The sequence below is a fragment of the Ostrea edulis genome, chromosome 3, assembly GCF_947568905.1.
Source record: "Ostrea edulis chromosome 3, xbOstEdul1.1, whole genome shotgun sequence".
In the NCBI taxonomy this organism is placed as follows: Eukaryota; Metazoa; Mollusca; class Bivalvia; order Ostreida; family Ostreidae; genus Ostrea; species Ostrea edulis.
Genome location: NC_079166.1, coordinates 80,843,491 through 80,859,417, shown reverse-complemented (window position 1 = coordinate 80,859,417; position 15,927 = coordinate 80,843,491). Strand labels below are relative to the sequence as shown.

At 35.9% G+C, this 15,927-nt stretch overlaps 1 protein-coding gene across 1 annotated transcript; it reads left to right on the top strand.

Annotated features, from left to right (window-relative positions):
* The first annotated feature begins 10,546 nt into the window (after positions 1–10,546).
* Positions 10,547–12,230, top strand: LOC125675595 (uncharacterized). The gene is made up of 3 exons (XM_048913351.1): positions 10,547–10,633; positions 10,738–10,829; positions 11,686–12,230. The coding sequence occupies exons 1-3, from the start codon at positions 10,625–10,627 to the stop codon at positions 12,041–12,043; spliced, it is 459 nt and encodes a 152-aa protein (XP_048769308.1). The 5' UTR covers positions 10,547–10,624; the 3' UTR covers positions 12,044–12,230.
* Positions 12,231–15,927: the final 3,697 nt, after the last annotated feature.

Below are 15,927 nucleotides of genomic sequence, written 5' to 3'. Positions count from 1 at the left end.
TACATACATTACAGAGGAGGTTTGTTTACATGCATTACAGAGGAGGTTTGTTTACATGCATTACAGAGGAGGTTTGTTTACATACATTGCAGAGTAGGTTTATTTACATACATTACAGAGGAGGTTTGTTTACATGCATTACAGAGGAGGTTTGTTTACATGCATTACAGAGGAGGTTTGTTTACATGCATTACAGAGGAGGTTTGTTTACATACATTGCAGAGGAGGTTTATTTATATACATTACAGAGGAGGTTTGTTTACATGTATTACAGAGGAGGTTTGTTTACATGCATTACAGAGGAGATTTGTTTACATGCATTACATAGGAGAGTTGTTTACATACATTACATAGGAGGTTTGTTTACATGCAATACAGAGATGGTTTGTTTATATACATTACAGAGGAGGTTTGTTTACATGCATTACAGAGGAGGTTTGTTTACATACACTACAGAGGAGGTTTGTTTACATGCAATACAGAGGAGGTTTGTTTACATGCATTACAGAGGAGAGATGTTTATATACATGACATAGGAGGTTTGTTTACATGCAATACAGAGGAGGTTTGCTTATATGCATTACAGAGGAGGTTTGTTTATATACAATACAGAGGAGGTTTGTTTACATACATTATAGAGGAGGTTTCTTAACATGCACTACAGAGGAGGTTTGTTTACATACATTACAGAGGAGGTTTGTTTATATACACTACAGAGGAGGTTTGTTTACATACATTATAGAGGAGGTTTGTTTATATACACTACAGAGGAGGTTAGTTTACATACATTATAGAGGAGGTTTCTTAACATGCACTACAGAGGAGGTTTGTTTACATACATTACAGAGGAGGTTTGTTTACATACATTACAGAGGAGGTTTGTTTACATACATTACAGAGGAGGTTTGTTTACATACATTATAGAGGAGGTTTTTTAACATGCACTACAGAGGAGGTTTGTTTACATACATTACAGAGGAGGTTTGTTTATTACAGATGAGATTTGTTTATATGCATTACAGAGGTTTGTTTAAATGCATTACATAGGAGGTTTGTTTACATGCATTACAGAAGAGGTTTGTTTACATACACTAGAGAGGAGATTTGTTTACATGCATTACAGAGGTTTGTTAACATGCATTGCATAGAAGGTTTGTTTACATGCATTACATAGGAGGTTTGTATCGATGCATTAGAGAGGAGGTTTGTTTACATGCATTACAGAGGAGGTTTGTTTACATACATTACAGAGGTTTGTTTACATGCATTATATAGGAGGTTTGTATCGATGCATTACAGAGGAGGTTTGCTTACATACATTACAGTGGAGGTTTGTTTACATACATTACAGAGGAGGTTTGTTTACATGCATTACAGAGGAGGTTTGTTTACATGCATTACAGAGGAGGTTTGTTTGCATACATTGCAGAGGAGGTTTATTTACATACATTACAGAGGAGGTTTGTTTACATGCATTACAGAGGAGGTTTGTTTACATGCATTACAGAGGAGGTTTGTTTACATGCATTACATAGGAGGTTTGTATCGATGCATTAGAGAGGAGGTTTGTTTACATGCATTACAGAGGAGGTTTGTTGACAAACATTACAGAGGTTTGTTTACATGCATTATATAGGAGGTTTGTATCGATGCATTACAGAGGAGGTTTGCTTACATACATTACAGTGGAGGTTTGTTTACATACATTACGGAGGAGGTTTGTTTACATACATTACAGAGGAGGTTTGTTTACATGCATTACAGAGGAGGTTTGTTTACATACATTGCAGAGGAAGTTTATTTACATACATTACAGAGGAGGTTTGTTTACATGCATTACAGAGGAGGTTTGTTTACATGCATTACAGAGGAGGTTTGTTTACATGCATTACAGAGGAGGTTTGTTTACATGCATTACAGAGGAGGTTTGTTTACATACATTACAGAGGTTTGTTTACATGCATTATATAGGAGGTTTGAATCGATGCATTACAGAGGAGGTTTGCTTACATACATTACAGTGGAGGTTTGTTTACATACATTACAGAGGAGGTTTGTTTACATGCATTACAGAGGAGATTTGTTTACATGCATTACATAGGAGAGTTGTTTACATACATTACATAGGAGGTTTGTTTACATGCAATACAGAGGAGGTTTGTTTATATACATTACAGAGGAGGTTTGTTTACATGCATTACAGAGGAGGTTTGTTTACATACATTACAGAGGAGGTTTGTTTACATGCAATACAGAGGAGGTTTGTTTACATGCATTACAGAGGAGAGTTGTTTATATACATGACATAGGAGGTTTGTTTACATGCAATACAGAGGAGGTTTGTTTATTACAGAGGAGGTTTGTTTACCTAAATTAGAGAGGTCTTTTTTACATACACTACAGAGGAGGGTTGTTTACATACACTACAGAGGAGGTTTGTTTATATACACTACAGAGGAGGTTTGTTTACATACATTATAGAGGAGGTTTCTTAACATGCACTACAGAGGAGGTTTGTTTACATACATTACAGAGGAGGTTTGTTTACATACATTGTAGAGGAGGTTTTTTAACATGCACTACAGAGGAGGTTTGTTTACATACATTACAGAGGAGGTTTGTTTATTACAGATGAGATTTGTTTATATGCATTACAGAGGTTTGTTTAAATGCATTACATAGGAGGTTTGTTTACATGCATTACAGAGGAGGTTTGTTTACATACATTACAGAGGTTTGTTTACATGCATTATATAGGAGGTTTGTATCGATGCATTACAGAGGAGGTTTGCTTACATACATTACAGTGGAGGTTTGTTTACATACATTACAGAGGAGGTTTGTTTACATGCATTACAGAGGAGGTTTGTTTACATGCATTACAGAGGAGGTTTGTTTGCATACATTGCAGAGGAGGTTTGTTTATATACGTTACAGAGGAGGTTTGTTTACATGCATTACAGAGGAGGTTTGTTTACATGCATTACAGAGGAGGTTTGTTTACATGCATTACAGAGGAGGTTTGTTTATATACGTTACAGAGGAGGTTTGTTTACATGCATTACAGAGGAGGTTTGTTTACATACATTACAGAGGAGGTTTGTTTACATGCAATACAGAGGAGGTTTGTTTACATGCATTACAGAGGAGAGTTGTTTATATACATGACATAGGAGGTTTGTTTACATGCATTACAGAGGAGAGTTGTTTATATACATGACATAGGAGGTTTGTTTACATGCAATACAGAGGAGGGTTGTTTATATACATGACAGAGGAGGTTTGTTTACCTACATTAGAGAGGTTTTTTATACATACATTATAGAGGAGTTTTTTTTTACATACACTACAGAGGAGGGTTGTTTACATACACTACAGAGGAGGTTTGTTTATATACACTACAGAGGAGGTTTGTTTACATACATTATAGAGGAGGTTTCTTAACATGCACTACAGAGGAAGTTTGTTTACATACATTACAGAGGAGGTTTGTTTACATACATTATAGAGGAGGTTTTTTAACATGCACTACAGAGGAGGTTTGTTTACATACATTACAGAGGAGGTTTGTTTATTACAGATGAGATTTGTTTATATGCATTACAGAGGTTTGTTTAAATGCATTACATAGGAGGTTTGTTTACATGCATTACAGAGGAGGTTTGTTTACATACACTAGAGAGGAGATTTGTTTACATGCATTACAGAGGTTTGTTAACATGCATTGCATAGGAGGTTTGTTTACATGCATTACATAGGAGGTTTGTATCGATGCATTACAGAGGAGGTTTGTTTACATGCATTACAGAGGAGGTTTGTTTACATACATTACAGAGGTTTGTTTACATGCATTATATAGGAGGTTTGTATCGATGCATTACAGAGGAGGTTTGCTTACATACATTACAGTGGAGGTTTGTTTACATACATTACAGAGGAGGTTTGTTTACATGCATTACAGAGGAGGTTTGTTTACATGCATTACAGAGGAGGTTTGTTTACATACATTGCAGAGTAGGTTTATTTACATACATTACAGAGGAGGTTTGTTTACATGCATTACAGAGGAGGTTTGTTTACATGCATTACAGAGGAGGTTTGTTTACATGCATTACAGAGGAGGTTTGTTTACATACATTGCAGAGGAGGTTTATTTATATACATTACAGAGGAGGTTTGTTTACATGTATTACAGAGGAGGTTTGTTTACATGCATTACAGAGGAGATTTGTTTACATGCATTACATAGGAGAGTTGTTTACATACATTACATAGGAGGTTTGTTTACATGCAATACAGAGGAGGTTTGTTTATATACATTACAGAGGAGGTTTGTTTACATGCATTACAGAGGAGGTTTGTTTACATACACTACAGAGGAGGTTTGTTTACATGCAATACAGAGGAGGTTTGTTTACATGCATTACAGAGGAGAGATGTTTATATACATGACATAGGAGGTTTGTTTACATGCAATACAGAGGAGGTTTGCTTACATGCATTACAGAGGAGGTTTGTTTATATACACTACAGAGGAGGTTTGTTTACATACATTATAGAGGAGGTTTCTTAACATGCACTACAGAGGAGGTTTGTTTACATACATTACAGAGGAGGTTTGTTTATATACACTACAGAGGAGGTTTGTTTACATACATTATAGAGGAGGTTTGTTTATATACACTACAGAGGAGGTTTGTTTACATACATTATAGAGGAGGTTTCTTAACATGCACTACAGAGGAGGTTTGTTTACATGCATTACAGAGGAGGTTTGTTTACATACACTACTGAGGAGGTTTGTTTACATGTAATACAGAGGAGGTTTGTTTACATGCATTACAGAGGAGAGTTGTTTATATACATGACATAGGAGGTTTGTTTACATGCAATACGGAGGAGGTTTGTTTATTACAGAGGAGGTTTGTTTACCTACATTAGAGAGGTTTTTTTTACATACACTACAGAGGAGGGTTGTTTACATACACTACAGAGGAGGTTTGTTTATATACACTACAGAGGAGGTTTGTTTACATACATTATAGAGGAGGTTCCTTAACATGCACTACAGAGGAGGTTTGTTTACATACATTACAGAGGAGGTTTGTTTACATACATTATAGAGGAGGTTTTTTAACATGCACTACAGAGGAGGTTTGTTTACATACATTACAGAGGAGGTTTGTTTATTACAGATGAGATTTGTTTATATGCATTACAGAGGTTTGTTTAAATGCATTACATAGGAGGTTTGTTTACATGCATTACAGAGGAGGTTTGTTTACATACACTAGAGAGGAGATTTGTTTACATGCATTACAGAGGTTTGTTAACATGCATTGCATAGGAGGTTTGTTTACATGCATTACATAGGAGGTTTGTATCGATGCATTACAGAGGAGGTTTGTTTACATGCATTACAGAGGAGGTTTGTTTACATACATTACAGAGGTTTGTTTACATGCATTATATAGGAGGTTTGTATCGATGCATTACAGAGGAGGTTTGCTTACATACATTACAGTGGAGGTTTGTTTACATACATTACAGAGGAGATTTGTTTAGATGCATTACAGAGGAGGTTTGTTTACATGCATTACAGAGGAGGTTTGTTTACATACATTGCAGAGGAGGTTTATTTACATACATTACAGAGGAGGTTTGTTTACATGCATTACAGAGGAGGTTTGTTTGCATGCATTACATAGGAGGTTTGTTTACATGCATTACAGAGGAGGTTTGTTTACATGCATTACAGAGGAGGTTTGTTTACATGCATTACATAGGAGGTTTGTTTACATGCATTACAGAGGAGGTTTGTTTACATACATTGCAGAGGAGGTTTATTTACATACATTACAGAGGAGGTTTGTTTACATGCATTACAGAGGAGGTTTGTTTACATGCATTACAGAGGAGATTTGTTTACATGCATTACAGAGGAGATTTGTTTACATGCAATACAGAGGAGGTTTGTTTATTACAGAGGAGGTTTTTTTATATACATTGCAGAGGAGGTTTGTTTACATACATTACAGAGGAGGTTTGTTTTTTACAGAGGAGGTTTGTTTACATACATTACAGAGGAGGTTCGTTTATTACAGTGGAGGTTTGTTTACATGCATTACAGAGGAGGTTTGTTTATATACATTACAGAGGAGGTTTGTTTACATACATTACAGAGGAGGTTTGATTACATACACTACAAAGGAGGTTTGTTTACATGCATTACAGAGGAGGTTTGTTTACATACATTGCAGAGGAGGTTTGTTTACATACATTTCAGAGGAGGTTTATTTACATACATTACAGAGGAGGTTTGTTTACATGCATTACAGAGGAGGTTTGTTTACATGCATTACAGAGGAGGTTTGTTTACATGCATTACAGAGGAGGTTTGTTTACATGCATTACATAGGAGGTTTGTTTACATACATTACAGAGGTTTGTTTACATGCATTATATAGGAGGTTTGTATCGATGCATTACAGAGGAGGTTTGCTTACATACATTACAGTGGAGGTTTGTTTACATACATTACAGAGGAGGTTTGTTTACATGCATTACAGAGGAGGTTTGTTTACATGCATTACAGAGGAGGTTTGTTTGCATACATTGCAGAGGAGGTTTATTTACATACATTACAGAGGAGATTTGTTTACATGCATTACAGAGGAGGTTTGTTTACATGCATTACAGAGGAGGTTTGTTTACATGCATTACAGAGGAGGTTTGTTTACATACATTGCAGAGGAGGTTTATTTATATACATTACAGAGGAGGTTTGTTTACATGTATTAGAGAGGAGGTTTGTTTACATGCATTACAGAGGAGATTTGTTTACATGCATTACATAGGAGAGTTGTTTACATACATTACATAGGAGGTTTGTTTACATGCAATACAGAGGAGGTTTGTTTATATACATTACAGAGGAGGTTTGTTTACATGCATTACAGAGGAGGTTTGTTTACATACATTACAGAGGAGGTTTGTTTACATGCAATACAGAGGAGGTTTGTTTACATGCATTACAGAGGAGAGTTGTTTATATACATGACATAGGAGGTTTGTTTACATGCAATACAGAGGAGGTTTGTTTATTACAGAGGAGGTTTTTTTTTACCTACATTAGAGAGGTCTTTTTTACATACACTACAGAGGAGGGTTGTTTACATACACTACAGAGAAGGTTTGTTTATATACACTACAGAGGAGGTTTGTTTACATACATTATAGAGGAGGTTTCTTAACATGCACTACAGAGGAGGTTTGTTTACATACATTACAGAGGAGGTTTGTTTACATACATTATAGAGGAGGTTTTTTAACATGCACTACAGAGGAGGTTTGTTTACATACATTACAGAGGAGGTTTGTTTATTACAGATGAGATTTGTTTATATGCATTACAGAAGTTTGTTTAAATGCATTACATAGGAGGTTTGTTTACATGCATTACAGAGGAGGTTTGTTTACATACACTAGAGAGGAGATTTGTTTACATGCATTACAGAGGAGGTTTGTTTACGTGCATTACAGAGGAGAGTTGTTTATATACATGACATAGGAGGTTTGTTTACATGCAATACGGAGGAGGTTTGTTTATTACAGAGGAGGTTTGTTTACCTACATTAGAGAGGTTTTTTTTACATACACTACAGAGGAGGGTTGTTTACATACACTACAGAGGAGGTTTGTTTACATTCATTACAGAGGAGGTTTGTTTACATGCATTACAGAGGTTTGTTAACATGCATTGCATAGGAGGTTTGTTTACATGCATTACATAGGAGGTTTGTATCGATGCATTACAGAGGAGGTTTGTTTACATGCATTACAGAGGAGGTTTGTTTACATACATTACAGAGGTTTGTTTACATGCATTATATAGGAGGTTTGTATCGATGCATTACAGAGGAGGTTTGCTTACATACATTACAGTGGAGGTTTGTTTACATACATTACAGAGGAGGTTTGTTTACATGCATTACAGAGGAGGTTTGTTTACATGCATTACAGAGGAGGTTTGTTTGCATACATTGCAGAGGAGGTTTATTTACATACATTACAGAGGAGGTTTGTTTACATGCATTACAGAGGAGGTTTGTTTACATGCATTACAGAGGAGGTTTGTTTACATGCATTACAGAGGAGGTTTGTTTACATACATTGCAGAGGAGGTTTATTTATATACATTACAGAGGAGGTTTGTTTACATGTATTACAGAGGAGGTTTGTTTACATGCATTACAGAGGAGATTTGTTTACATGCATTACATAGGAGAGTTGTTTACATACATTACATAGGAGGTTTGTTTACATGCAATACAGAGGAGGTTTGTTTATATACATTACAGAGGAGGTTTGTTTACATGCATTACAGAGGAGGTTTGTTTACATACACTACTGAGGAGGTTTGTTTACATGCAATACAGAGGAGGTTTGTTTACGTGCATTACAGAGGAGAGTTGTTTATATACATGACATAGGATGTTTGTTTACATGCAATACGGAGGAGGTTTGTTTATTACAGAGGAGGTTTGTTTACCTACATTAGAGAGGTTTTTTTTACATACACTACAGAGGAGGGTTGTTTACATACACTACAGAGGAGGTTTGTTTATATACACTACAGAGGAGGTTTGTTTACATACATTATAGAGGAGGTTCCTTAACATGCACTACAGAGGAGGTTTGTTTACATACATTACAGAGGAGGTTTGTTTACATACATTATAGAGGAGGTTTTTTAACATGCACTACAGAGGAGGTTTGTTTACATACATTACAGAGGAGGTTTGTTTATTACAGATGAGATTTGTTTATATGCATTACAGAGGTTTGTTTAAATGCATTACATAGGACGTTTGTTTACATGCATTACAGAGGAGGTTTGTTTACATACACTAGAGAGGAGATTTGTTTACATGCATTACAGAGGTTTGTTAACATGCAATGCATAGGAGGTTTGTTTACATGCATTACATAGGAGGTTTGTATCGATGCATTAGAGAGGAGGTTTGTTTACATGCATTACAGAGGAGGTTTGTTTACATACATTACAGAGGTTTGTTTACATGCATTATATAGGAGGTTTGTATCGATGCATTACAGAGGAGATTTGCTTACATACATTACAGTGGAGGTTTGTTTACATACATTACAGAGGAGGTTTGTTTACATGCATTACAGAGGAGGTTTGTTTACATGCATTACAGAGGAGGTTTGTTTACATGCATTACAGAGGAGATTTGTTTACATGCATTACATCGGACGTTTATTTACATGCAATACAGAGGAGGTTTGTTTATTACAGAGGAGGTTTGTTTATATACATTACAGAGGAGGGTTGTTTACATACATTACAGAGGAGGTTTGTTTTTTACAGAGGAGGTTTGTTTACATACATTACAGAGGAGGTTCGTTTATTACAGTGGAGGTTTGTTTACATGCATTACAGAGGAGGTTTGTTTATATACATTACAGAGGAGGTTTGTTTACATACATTACAGAGGAGGTTTGTTTACATACATTACAGAGGAGGTTTGATTACATACACTACAAAGGAGGTTTATTTACATGCATTACAGAGGTTTGTTTACATACATTACAGAGGAGGTTTGTTTACATACATTACAGAGGAGGTTTGATTACGTACATTACAGAGGAGGTTTGTTTACATTCATTACAGAGGAGGTTTGTTTACATACATTACATAGGAGGTTTGTTTACATAGATTACAGAGGAGGTTTGTTTACATGCATTACAGAGGAGGTTTGTTTACATACATTACAGAGGTTTGCTTACATACATTACAGAGGAGGTTTGTTTACATGCATTACAGAGGAGTTTTATTTACATGCATTACAGAGGAGGTTTGTTTACATGCATTACATAGGAGGTTTGTTTACATGCATTATAAAGGAGGTTTGTTTACATACATTACAGAGGAGGTTTGTTTACATACACTATAGAGGAGGTTTGTTTACATGTATTACAGAGGAGGTTTGTTTACATACACTACAGAGGAGGCTTTTTTACATGAATTACAGAGAAGGTTTGTTTACATGCATTACAGAGGAGGTTTGTTTGCATGCATTACAGAGGTTTGTTTACATGCATTACAGAGGAGGTTTGTTTACATGCATTACAGAGGAGGTTTGCTCTCCGTTCCAAGTAATATGAAATATACGTAGAGCTATACAAGAACAGAAAATAGAAATCTTCAGGAAGTGTCTATTGGAAGCTAGAACGATGAATCATAAATTAGCAAAAACATGGTGTGATTTTCATAATTTCTAAAGAATGGATAGGCTTTTTTCCCACTCCCCTCCCCACACAAAACCTTTTGTTCCTAATTAATGCAGTTGAAATCAAATACATTATAAAACTATTGAATCCTGCTTATAAATGATTCATAAGGCAAAATATGTTTTTAAAATAAAATCTGTGTATTTAAAAACTGCATGCATATAGAGATGAATAACGGGGAAAATAATATGCTGCTATTAAAATATATCCTGATACTGGGTGTTCGTGGAAGTGCCTGTTCATTAATAGTCAAAAGCTCAGAATACATATATTCTCATTTCAGAATTTGAACTAAGCAGACAGGAACACGATGTTGTATGTGAGTATGATTCGAATTTTATGATTGATATTGATTTCAGTCCTCTCTATTTGATCTCCCTCTTTCTCTCTATTAATGTTTTGATAAACCACTTACTTGTACAGGTTTCTTTGTTGACTCTCAAGAAGACGATTGAAAAGGGTGTCAATTTCTCCCTCACGGTGGAGCCTAAGGTACCATTATTCAACGAGAAGGGGTACGTTTCCTTTGATTTCAAAGCAAATGTTGAATGGGCAAATTTCTTGGGAGTTAATAATAAAACGAGAGGTTAGAATGGGAAGGATGAAATGCATGAGATTGGGGAAGATGAAGTGAGATATTGGAGAAGATGAAGTGAGATTGGGGAGGATGAAGTGAGATTGGGGAAGATGAAGTTAGGTTGGGGAAGATGAAGTGAGATATTGGAGAAGATGAAGTGAGATTGGGGAGAATGAAGTCAGATTGGGGAAGATGAAGTGAGATTGGGGAGGATGAAGTGAGATTGGGGAGGATGAAGTGAGATTGGGGAGAATGAAGTGAGATTGGGGAGGATGAAGTGAGATTGGGGGAGGATGAAGTGAGATTGGGGAGGATGAAGTGAGATTGGGGGAGGATGAAGTGAGATTGGGGAGGATGAAGTGAGATTGGGGAGGATGAAGTCAGATTGGGGAGGATGAAGTGAGATTGGGGAAGATGAAGTGAGATTGGGGAAGATGAAGTGAGATTGGGGAGGATGAAGTGAGATTGGGGGAGGGGGAGGGGGTACTGATAGGGTGGATATTTCAAGGATTGAAATAGGGAAAGAATATTGGTTAATTCATCTTAAAAATAACGTTTAATATTGGTTTGATAGTTATTATTTGTAAATATGTTATAGAGTAATCAATTGATGGATTACTATAGAAATATAACCAATATCTGCCAACGTTTAGGGGTTGTAATGGCAAACAAGAAACACCGCATTTGTTCTGAAACAGTAGCAGTCTTTAGCTACATTTTTGAGTGACCGGATTTTATAAACAAGTATAGGGGTACACCTTAATTCTGATCTTTTGCAATTATTTCAATCACAGAGGGGTTTCCATCAACTTTTTGGAGAAACATCCATATGAAAACGAAGGTGGAGACATAATCTTTCACTTCAACCCGAGACCCCCTAGAAGTATCGTGATAAACACATTTTGGAAAGGGGCGTGGCAGAGCGAGGTGATACTTAAAGATGACGACGTACGAGATGAGCTCTTCGGAAAGGCCTTTGTGTTGACCATAAAGGTACTATCACATAGCGACAGCAGCGGAAGCGAGTTTTTGATTTTTGTGAACAGAAGATTCCAGACAACATATAAATGTCCTTTAGACCTAACCAAAACAAAATTCATCGGGTTTTCCCCATCTCTTCGTATCGCAGCGAGTGAAAAGGACTTCGATTAGCATCGGATCCCCTCCCGCTTCTTCGTATCGCAGCGAGTGAGAAGGACTTCGATTAACATCGGATCCCCTCCCGCTTCTTCGTATTGAAGCCTGTGAGAAGGCCTTTGATTCACTTTAGGCCTAATTGTTGATTACATTAATATGTACATTGCGAATTTAAGTACATTCAAATAAATTTGTTTATTAGGACGATTTTTCAAACGTTGAGGTATACATGAAAACATGGGTATATAAAATGCTGTCTAACAAGAAGAAAATAAACATCAACTTTACAGACCCTTTCCATAGAGACGAACTTCCATATACAAACAAATAAAGAACATTTGTAAATTTTTAACGGCTAGTCTAGAGAACACTGGTGTCCATTAAACTCATTAAAGTACACTACTCAGAAAACTAACATTGAAGATATCTCATCAACGTTTCTCTATATTCTTTTAAAACTGATATGAATATCTATGATTATATAAACATATTTGTCAAGGGATATACTGAACTTCTGCGTTATTCGTCCGACAATACGTATGTGTTTTTGTTCGTCTGTGAACAAGAATTCAAACCACTTTCATATCCGCCAAATAGACAAAGTTGCAGGAATTTTAAGATTATAGGTGAAAGGTCAAGGGCACAGGAAGAGGAAGTCTATTCTTGTAGAATCTACACAACAGTTAAACATGGATCCTATATCTGATTCGTCCTGTTCGAGTTGTACCAGAACATGTTTAATAATTTATGGTCAACGTCGCCGACAGTGGTATATTTCTGAATTAGGTCAACGTCGCCGACAGTGGTATATTTCTTAATAAGGTCAACGTCGCCGACAGTGGTATATTTCTGAATAGGGTCAACGTCGCCGACAGTGGTATATTTCTTAATCAGTTTTTATCAACATTCAGGAGACTTTACATAAAGATATGGGTGTCTATTGGTTTTTCAGAACTGTGTAGTGCCAAATTAACATTTAAACTCAAATAATTGAAGATATTGGTTATTTATTTGATGCGCGCAACTTTCTTCAAATAATTTTAAAATAATACATGTACATGTATCTTCAATTCTGAATTATTGTGCGCATTAGTTGAATTATTGATAGCATTTTAGTTAGTCTGCTGAACTGATGAGCGCTATACTTGAATTGTCGCTCTCTTAAAACAGGTCGACGATATTAATGATAATTATTGATGCACCCTACAATTCAATTGAAGAAAACAATACTTTAATTGATGCGCGCATCAATTCATTTAATGCGCACAACAATTGAATTATTGCTCTCTTCAACTGAATTAATGATATCATTACAGGAAAGAATGCAAGAGAGCGAGGTCAATGGAAAGGTCATCGTCGGATACCCACAGCTGATCTACTCATCGAAATAGAAGACGAAATCAACCGTGGGTATCCGACGATGTGGAAAAGTCATTTTCCTGTAAACTAGTTTTCGCATGTTTTCATTTGTTTCTAATTACATTTGTAAGATAATTGCATGCAATGGAAGTTCTGATATCTGTGTTTCCGCACTTGCAGGGATGCTCTCGTATCGATACATTATAAGTTACGAAGGGATGTTCCGCTTTGAGGAAACATTCTCGCTAGTGATGTGTGCAAGGAATGTAATCAACATTGAACTATTTTGCTTAAAGATGCTTTTTTTTTTTTTATCAACAACAACACCCTCCCCCCTACTGAATTTGCTCAATGCCAAATGTGAAATCGGCCCATATCAAAGAAAGTTGAATGAAATCAGCATGCACTTGTTGACCCTTTCGAACACGTGCATACACATACTTGTATATAATAAGCGAAATTAACCAGAACATTTTCTCAGATGCAGAGATAATACTGACGAGCAATAATCATGCAATGTGCTGTAAAAACATTCTAACTAAATATGAACACGGAAATTCACAATACAAGTCATTACAAAATAATTTCCTGGAATTCTAAATATGGCACGACCCAATTTCACAACAATATGTGAAACCTAGTTTTACGCTCATTTATAAATTATGTCAATTATGAACAGTTTATAATTTCTCATTCTGTAAGACTTGAGAGAGAGAGAGAGAGAGAGAGAGAGAGAGAGAGAGAGAGAGAGAGAGAGAGAGAGAGAGAGAGAGAGGGATATTTAGTAATGTCATATCTAGATTTTTTATGAATCTGTGCACACGAAGTGCAGTTTTGCTGATGAATTTTTAAGTGATGCTGCCACAAAGCAAAATAGAATATTTTGAAATAAACTGATGATGATACATCTGAATGGGAAATAAAAAAAAAGCCGGTTTGTAACTTTCCTAGCTATCTAACTAACCATGTTATATGCTAATTATTATATACATTTTTTTTTTGCTAGAAGAATTTAAACAAGACATTTTCGAACATTTGCTGCGGCTCTCACTCCACCACCACTCTAAGCTTGAAAAACGATGCTGACCGTGCCTATAATAGTGTTACACAGCATTCTGTATACACAGTGGCGGATTTAAAGGGGGTGCAACCGGCGCGAGCTCCCTAACATTTTCAAATTTAAGGTAAATCGTGATATCTTGTTTAGAAAAATGTACTAAACGATAAAAGAAGCAATGATTTCTTCCACTCCTGGAAAATAAGTGACAAAATCTTTTGATTTCTTGAATTACTTCTTTGGGAGAACTTAAGTTTTTCCAAAAACCCTTAGAATTTGCGTCATTTTATTAATTTCACCTTATTAGAAATGATAGAAAATAGTACAAATGACTAAATAGGAGACATATTTCAAGCTCTATAAAATCTGTAAAATCCAGGAGCCTCAAGGCGGCCCCCAGACCCTCTGCCTCATAAAGTGGCGCCCCCCGTAACCTCGGCAATTCCTGGACCCGCCCCTGATGCATGTACTATTTCGACACGGCTGAAAACCTGGTGGTGGCCCAGGGGGCTTCGCGCACTGACGCTCCTGATTTTACAGAATTTATAGAAATATGTCTCCTCCATGTTTACCGTCTCTTTTCTGTTATTTTAATAAGGTGAAATTAATAAGATTACATTTTCATGGCTTTTTGGAAAAAAGGTAAGTTTTTCCAATAAAAGTAATTCAATAAATAAAAAAAATTGTCATCTATTTCTCCGAGAATGGAAGAAATTATTGCCTAATCTTTTATTGTCATCTAAATATTTAGTTGCTATTTTCCAAAGTAACCTGAATCATGCCCCTTCTATCTCTCCCTCCCTGCCTTTGAAATTATTACCGCTGACAAGGATATAGTCGTTGTCAAAAAGGAGGGAGACTTAAAATACATTAATTTTGTATGTACATTCTTTCTTTGGCGCATTGAAGAATATATTAAGCTTGTATATGCGTCGGATTTTTTTTTATTTCATTTCATTTCAAGATTGAATACTTTGTATTACAATTTTAGTATATACATATTTACTACCCCGTCATATTTTATCTTTCCATCACGTATGCGATGCAAACCAATCGATACAATACTTATCATTTCCATTAGTGGAACTCTTCAAATTAAAGGCGCGTAAAATCGTGCTACCGGGACAACATACATAAACATTACTTAGGCATACGTAATATAAATTATGGTATCGAATACATATAACGGACTGCAAACCACGACACTGATTAAAATTCTAAAGGTAAATTTAGGAATTGATTATTCTTACAAGAAAACAGACGAACTTATTAAACTATGTGAAGGAGTGCAGGTGCTAAATCTGCCAAATCTGACCGATATAAAGCATCAATCGCAAGAAGAACTGTGAAGGGAAAAACCAATATGCACATCCGACACAATAACTTTTCTTGTAATTAATGGGATTCATGTGTTATTAAAATTATTCTGTCAGATTATGAAGACATTCTATTTTATCATACAATTTGGACAGATTCATATGGC